General features: G+C 36.9%; 1 protein-coding gene across 1 annotated transcript; it reads left to right on the top strand.

Annotated features, from left to right (window-relative positions):
- Positions 1-488: 488 nt before the first annotated feature.
- Positions 489-8,208, top strand: LOC112842928 (macrophage mannose receptor 1-like). Its single transcript, XM_025900546.1, has 7 exons — positions 489-541; positions 3,392-3,460; positions 4,405-4,743; positions 6,952-7,278; positions 7,423-7,514; positions 7,816-7,924; positions 8,061-8,208. Exons 1-6 carry the CDS (start codon positions 526-528, stop codon positions 7,900-7,902), a joined length of 930 nt encoding a protein of 309 aa, XP_025756331.1. The 5' UTR covers positions 489-525; the 3' UTR covers positions 7,903-7,924; positions 8,061-8,208.
- The last annotated feature ends 257 nt before the right edge of the window (positions 8,209-8,465 follow it).

The raw sequence follows: 8,465 nt of genomic DNA, 5'->3' as shown, positions 1-8,465 counted from the left end.
CAACTGTAGTAGATTAATTTGATGGTTACAGATATTATTACAGACACAAGTGGAATTCAGTGAATTCCACTTTTATACCAGCTGTATACTGTCTTTGTATACAGTATACTGTTAGTGTAACAAATGGAAATCAGCCAAGATATCTGTGAAACTTGAATTCAGTTGTGTAAATCTACAAAGAGCAACCGGTCAGCTGATCACAACATGTAAACAAAGGAAATTTATTGAAGCTCAATGGCTTCATTGTTTTTATGGTGCTTTTGTAAACCATTTGATTATCAAATAATAAATTACCATGTATTTTTCTGAATTTATTCATAGTTATATTTTTAAGTAAATATTGTAAGTGCAATGTATGACACAACAATTATCTGCCTTCTAGGCTTTGAGACTAAACAAATAAGGATAATTTTCCATTCAAAGAAATTCTTGCATTTGACTTCAGCCATATTCAAATTCTTTCTGTGAATTGCAGGAATGTTCTTTGGGCTTTTGACGACTAAGGCGAGGACTCCAGAGACCACGATGTCACATTCAACAGGTAACTGAGTACAGCTACACCCCCTATGGCCTTTAAGACTAAGTCTTTCAAAAATATAATGTGTTGATGACTCAACTGAATATCATATGGCAGCAGACACTCAATTTTAATGAAACCAAGCAGGGCAAATTAAGAATGACTGATTGCTGGAAAAGTGTCACGAATGGCTACGGAGTAGCAAGGCTCCAATAATTGCAGGTAGTGACCCAATTCGGTACAGCCCAAGTTTGTTATTTTTTTATTTATCAAAATTTCAGTTTATCAACATACAATGGCAACTCTAGAGCACTCTACCAACCTCTACCAGCAGGACAACAAAAAGCGTCATAACCTGCCAGGGGTGTGTCCACACTTAACAAAACAATTAGACCCTAGTCTATCAATAACCCTATATTTATATTTAAAACATAAACCTACAAATACAAAGTAACAACTCCTCCTCCTCCTCGGTCTCTTCTGGAACCTTTAAATAGTGTTCCGACCCCCCCGGGAAACATTTGCCTGAACACCCTGATAAGATAAAGAAGAAAAAAAGTGAGTGATCACTACACCACAAACATACTTATTCTAAAAATCAGTACCCATAATTTACAATAATTGCACAAATACAGACACACTTAACTAAACCACAATAGTGAATTACTTTTGTGGCTACTATTATCTCTTCATCTTGCAGGATCTGTTCCACCATACACTCATTAGCTGCTCAAGTCCCTCGAAGACACTATTACAAATCATTATAATGTTCTATAAATAATCAATAAATATATAAATTTTTAGTGAACGTATCTATGCAAGTATGTGTAAATGTTTTCCTAAAGAGTGGAGTGCTAACTAAAGTGCAAATGCACCCACAATGCATCCACTATAGTTAAAAAACAAGTTACTCTACAGAAGCAACGAAACACTTCTTTGTTTCCAGAAGAAAAAGGTCTTGGCAACTTGGCTTAGACTGGTGCACCTGCAAACTGATCCAGATAAAATCTCAGTCATACAGGACACACTTGGATTCTGGAATGCCTCGAACTGTACAAGAGCTTTAGGACACTAAGAGACTTCACCGGGAATTCCATGTGAATGTGGAAAACAACATTAGAGGCCATCAAGGCAAGAAAAGTCCTTGGATGGTTTCATCCTAAATCCGTCACCCTGAGACTATATGCTCAGCAGAAGGAAGGAGGCCTAGGACTAGTGAGTGTCAGAACCACTACCCAGGATGAAATATCATGGCCACAACTGACCGAATGCTTAGTGAATACCTTGGAAGCAGTAAAAAAGAAGAGGAGCAAGTAGAAGAACCATCATGGAATCCTAAAAATGGTGCTTAGAATTAGATCTGAGCACAAGATAGATGGATTCTTTCGTCTATCACACCAGTCAAGCTCTCGTGTGCAGACAGTGCAGAGATGTCGTTGTCGATATAACAGCTGAGTGCAAGATAGATTAATTTAGACAGCTACGGCTCCACAGCATAGATTGGCGTAAATCATTTAGAACGGTGCCGTATCAGTGCCAGGCCATTTTATTTAATCATGGGGTGTACTTGGTTTGTCAAAGGACTTAAAGACTTAAATCCAAGTTATGTATGCATTAGTGTTGTCAGCATTAATCTCATTAAAATGACGTTAACGCCATAACCGCATCAATGGTAAATCTCCGTTAACGAGTTAGCGCAGATCGCCCAGTGCGTGGGGCTTCACAGCGTCAACACGTCAGCACCTTTAGCTCATTAGTGTGTTAGCGAGCGAACCGCTAATGCATATATCTATTACACTGAGTATTGAGTATATACATTTTATAGGCATTTTTATAGAAATGGACTTTTGTTGCATTACAGGTGGTCTAAGCATTGTGTATGTAAACTTTATATAGCAGGTTTAAGAATCCTTTGACTATATAACACTGATTTGCTGACTTTGATGCTGTAATGTCATGTTATTTCTTTCTGAATAACCTAATGACTTTTGAATCTATAATTACCCTCAGCCAAATAGTAACATTTATATAGTAGTAACATTTTCTTAATGTCTTACATTCCACTTAGACTTACCTGATGACTGTCAGTGGTTCTTTAAATCTCCTGTGACGCACTTTTAACCAAATACATTTCATTTTCTCCAAAACTGCTTTACATATTGTACAAGTAAATGGACCTTCAGATCTACAGAAGGTGCATAGATAAACTACATCAGATACAGTGGAACACATCAGGCACTTGTTTAACTCTATGTATCATTTTTTATATAATATAGTAAAACCAATCTGTATGCCTGTATTTCAAAATGTCAGTTGGTATATTGAAAAAAGTGCTCGTGCATTTCTTGTTTCCAGACTAATTTGTCTTCATATACAAAATCTTGTATATGAAGAAGAAATTTAATGAAAACAAAATCACTTTTTTGTAAATTCATCCAAGAATAAATGAATCAATTGGAATTCGTATATTTAAATGACCTGTCAAAAAAAAGCATCTTGGGAAACAACCTGGGAAACAAAGAAGCAGGCATGAGTGGACGACAGAATTGATATGATAGTTTGCATTCAGGCAGATAATAAAGATAATACCAAAGCCTTAATACCACAACTATAGAAAATAATATATAATGTCTGTTTCTATAGTTTTTTAATTAATATAATCAATTCAATTAATTGGCGTCATTAATATCAACGGAGAGTTGTAGTTGTGTCATTGGGATGAAAGTTTACCTATTTTGCTTTTAAAATAATTTAGCCAGCTTCTACTGCTTCTGTAACTTTATAGTACACCTTATTATAAATGACCAAAACATGAATTATTTGTGCATTCAGTGGATGACTGCAAGTTATTATTCTGCATGTTTTGGGCTGCAGGAATTTTCCTCATGCTTTTGATGACTATCACCAGGATGGCACTGGTTTCGACAGGGTCCAGTAAAACAGGTAAATAAGCACACATGATCATTGTTTGTTTTGGGTGTTTTTGTTTGCTTTTTATTTTATTGTCATTGCATTTTGCATTTTTCAATCATTGATAAAGTTAATATTTTAGTATACATGTATTTCAGGTCAGTGAGCATTGGATGTTTTTGTGGGCAGTCTGCCCTTTGTCTTCTGAACTCTTATATCAACAAGGCATTTTCCCAACAGAAAACTTCGTCCCACTGAATTTTGTTTTCTTTTTTTAATCATTCTCTGTTAAACAGTAGAGATGATTCTTTGGGACAATCTCAGTAGATCTGCAGCTTCTGAAATACATGGCATCAACAACCATGCAAAATTCAAAGTTACATAAATCCCCCTTTTCTTCTTTCTGATGTTCAGGTTGAACTTCAGCTGGTCATCTTGACCATGTCTGCATGTCTAAATGCATTGAGATACAGACACGTGATTGGCTGATTAGAATTTTTTTTTTTGTTTTGTTTTGTTTGTTTAATGTCCTGGACAGCAGTTACTACTATTGCTTCACGTCAAGAGGTTTTTGGATTTGAAACCCCCAGGCACTTGGGGCCTCTCTGTTATATGAAAGTTTGTGTACATGTTTGACCCTGTGCTTGTGTGTACTGTCTTTGGGTACTCTGGATTTCTCCCACAATCCACAGACATACATAGTGTTTTAGCTGGTGATTCAAAATTGGCCAACTTAAGCATGAATGGTTAGGTGTGTCTCTATGATGGAGTGGCAACCTGTCCCTCCCCCTGAGGGAAGTACAGGTTACACCTTTATCTTCATCTCTCAAAGTTGCATTGGCACAAATGCGGCAACCCTCTAAAATGTTTCCAGAAAAAAATGATTTAATAAGACAATGATGACATAAAGTTATTGGAACAAACTGGGAATTATTTCTTGGCGTCTGTGTGTAAGACTGGATAATCTTGTGTTTTAGTGCAGTACCACTTTATCAATGAATCCCTGACCTGGTATGAGGCTCAGAGCTTCTGCAGATTAAAGTACACTGACCTGGCCACCATAAATAACATGGCTGAAGAAAACCAGCTGGTCAGTACACTGGACAGTCACGCGACTGCCACATGGATCGGACTTTACAACGGACAGAATGACAGGTGGCTGTGGTCTGATGGCAGCGGCAGAGCAGACTTCACCAAATGGAGCCTCGATCAACCAGACAACTATAATGGCATAGAGTCGTGCGCAGAGATACAAGATGACGGCCGCTGGAACGATATTCCATGTGACTTAACCAGAGCTTATGTGTGTTATGAAAGTGAGTAAATTGCAATTACAGTTGAAACTGTTGTGAGTGATCATAATTGATCATGATTTTAATATGAAAATTTTATTGATGATAATCAATTTAATCTATATAATATCTAAAAACAAAAATGAAAATGTGACCGAGTGACCAGCACACAAAATGATAATTTGCTAGCGGTGAGATTATGAGAACTCACTCCTATGATTCCAACAGTTTTGGTCCAGACTGAAGTAACTCAACAGCTATGTTTCCAAAAGGATGTAAAATATCCCACCAACTTTGGTTATTCTCTGGGTAGGTCTGTATTTTTTCCTCAGGTTCATCTCCGTGCTTTTGCGTGAACTTTAGGATGAATTCCAGTAAAAAAAATAAAATAAAATAAAATAAAATAAATATAAAATTTTTTTAAATGTTTCTAAGCAGCCAGTGTTTAGTTCTCTGACCACATATCTGGTATTTTTAATTCTGCAATGATCTTTGGATTTTTTTAATGTAACAAAGATACAGCAAGTTTATTTCAGTAATGACAAACATCGTCCAAACAATGGCTGAGCAAACCAGTAGATTAGTGGCTATAATGGCGGCACTCCGGCTCCTTTTCACTCTTCTGTATCACCTTTAGAAGTCAGTCCAGCAACAGGCATTTGAAACATGGGTAAGACCGGGTACTTTTCTGTCAAAGGAGATGTTTAATGAAACTTTAAAATAACACTGCAAAACTTGGTGACAAAACTGTGTTGCTTCCAGTTTATCAGACTCCCAACTATCTAAGCACATAATTACCAAAAAGCGCATTAGAATTTCACATTTCTATATTATATGCTTTTAGCATAACAGTATTTGAAAATCATCTCGAAAATATACTTAACGACAAAAAATGTATATTTCTCCTTTTAACCCCTTTTACCAGTGAACTAGCCTTTAATTGGCTCTCACAGTGGCCCAACAGACTTAATGAAAGAGCAAATGATCTACTGACCAAAATAATACAGTAAAAGCCTAAGTTGTACTTCAGTTAAATTTAATTTTACTTATATAGCAACAAATCATTTTAAAAAAAGTTGCTTCAAGGCGCTTTATATTTTAAGCTCCTAAGACCCGAACTCTTTCATGGCATGCATTTTTAATTTCTCTATGCTATTTGGGCTGATTGGGACCTGATGAATGTAAAAACAAATAATTATCTTTTGACCTGTCTCCAAAAAGTTGATTCTGTTCATCTGGACGTAGCGTTTTGTGGGAGAAACGTTTCGTCACTCATCCAAGTGACTTCTTCAGTCTCAGCTGACTGCAGGTTTCCCCAAACCTTATAAACAGTACATTTGCATAATGACTGAAACCAGCCCACTGAAGGAACAATGGGCTGTGAGGTCAGTTCCTTAATCATAATTATGCAAATTCCCATGACCATTGATCAACAACCACCGACCAAAACCCACTGATCAAAGAACACTGATCAATGGCCATGAGTACCATTCACAGAGAGTTGGGGAATGGCTGCAATCACAGCATTGTAAGATGGTGAAAGATGTACCCTTAGGCCCCCTCCTCGATTCAGAGATGGTCTTTCCCTTTTCACGTAAATGTCCTCCTTGACTCCCCGCTCAAGCCAGCGTTCCTCCCTGTCCATGATGTGTACATCATCATGAGAATTTGCATAATTAAGATTAAGGAACTGACCTCCCAGCCCATTGTTCCCTCAGTGGGCTGGTTTCAGTCATTATGCAAATGTACTGTTTATAAGATTTGAGGAAACCTGCAGTCAGCTGAGACTGAAGAAGTCACTTGGATGAGTGACGAAACGTTTCTCCCACAAAACGCTACGTCCAGATGAACAGAATCAACTTTTTGGAGATTTACTTCCCTGGATGATTGAGAATGCATCAAGAAGATCTTTTGAGATGATTTTGCTCTACAAGGGCCTGATTCGTTTTAAAGTTTGATAGAACAGTGGCAGCATAATGTCCTTATAAGTGGATATCAGGTCCTTGTATAGAAAAATTTAGGATTTTGGTCTAGACAACCCCAAAATGTGATGTCCACATATGTGGACAACAGGTCCTAGGAGGTTAAGGCAAGGCCAACAAGTGTTTATGACCAGAAACATCATGGCTCTGCTGTTAGTAATTTGGCTCTAAATCACTTGCCTGACTATTTTTCTTGGCAGAAAAAATAAGTCTAACTCCTTTATACTCCTCTCTCCTTGTATATCTCTAGTTCAGCAGGATGGCAGCAAGAAGTATGTGGTTTACACACAGGTACAAACCTGGCAGAGCAGTCAAGATCTATGCAGACAGAAGCACATTGACCTGGCATGTGTGCTTACAGACAAGGAAAATGCAGCGATTGCTGCAGTTACCAACAAAGCGTGGATTGGTCTGTTTAAAGATGCTTGGGTTTGGTCAGATGGAACAAAGACCTCCTTCAGGTACTGGAAAAGAGGCGGAAGTTATAGTGGAAACTGTGTTTCTGTGGAAGGATCAAAGACGGGACGATGGATACCAGCTGACTGTAACAAGAAAGCAACATTTATCTGTCAAGGAGGTAAGTTCCTTAAATGGACTAAATAAATCAATTTCATTATAAGTGTGATACAACTGTTGTTTTCATTAAAGCATCAAAACTTGTGTTAAAAAATAATAATAATCACAATAATAAATGACATATTTCTTTATTTGTGTTCTACAGATGCCAAATTAAAGAAGATGGTCATAAGGATGAAGGTGAAGTCTGATGTGGATCTCACTGACTCCGCTGCCTCCAGTCTAATCCTACAGAAGGTACAAACATAGATTCTAGGTTCCTTGTGTCTTTACTGTCGCATTATGGGAAACAGGTTGTGCAGCAAGAGTTCATAAAACAACAGTAAACACAAAATATCTACAGAAAAAATAATAGCAGTAAACAAAAGTAGCAAAAGTTCTTTATTTTGTTCTAAAACATAATGAAATTTCACTTTTAACATGATTTTAAAACATTTAATCATGATTATTACCTGCATGACAGGGACATAAAGCTATGTGTGGTAAATCTAACAAGTATGACAAACAGCTCTTTTCTTCTATAATGTTTTTCTTTAAGTTGGAGACCATCCTGATAAATCAAGGGGTGGCTGATTTCAAACTCAGCTGGCAAAGTGATAAAAATGGCAGTGTCTTTCAGCGTTAGTTGGAAACCACAGAGAAGACGGGTAAGAGATGCTCACTGCAGACTGTATAGATCATGCTTCAATTCAACTAGTTTTCATTTGAAACATATTAATCATTTTGTGGACAGAAATATAGTTAAAAATCAAAAACAAGTTAAACATGTTTTTCTCTTTCTAGGATGCTGACTGCAGAAGTACCTATGTTGTTTTACTGTAGCGCTGATGAATGGAAACAGATTATTTAAAGATTGTGTCTCACCTCACTGAATTTAGGTGGAAACTATAGGTTGGAAGTAGCACTTATACAATATTATACTTATACAATATTAAATAAGGCAATGATATGAACTGAAATCCAAGTGCTAATAATAGATGCAAATCATTTTTAAGCATTGTAAAATGTGCCTTACAGTGGTTTGGACATCGCTGTCCAAGTGCTTTATTTTGCAAAGACGAGCTTTAAAAATGCAAGAAGAATAGCTTCCTCTGCCGATTCCTGTAGTTTGAAAGAAGGAAAGAAACAAACAAACAACAGAAAAAACAAGTTTGTAGTTGTAGTTTACCTTGCTAATGATTTTTGTGC

The sequence above is a fragment of the Oreochromis niloticus genome, linkage group LG3, assembly GCF_001858045.2.
Source record: "Oreochromis niloticus isolate F11D_XX linkage group LG3, O_niloticus_UMD_NMBU, whole genome shotgun sequence".
NCBI classification, from domain to species: Eukaryota; Metazoa; Chordata; class Actinopteri; order Cichliformes; family Cichlidae; genus Oreochromis; species Oreochromis niloticus.
This window is presented reverse-complemented; position numbering and strand designations above follow the sequence as displayed.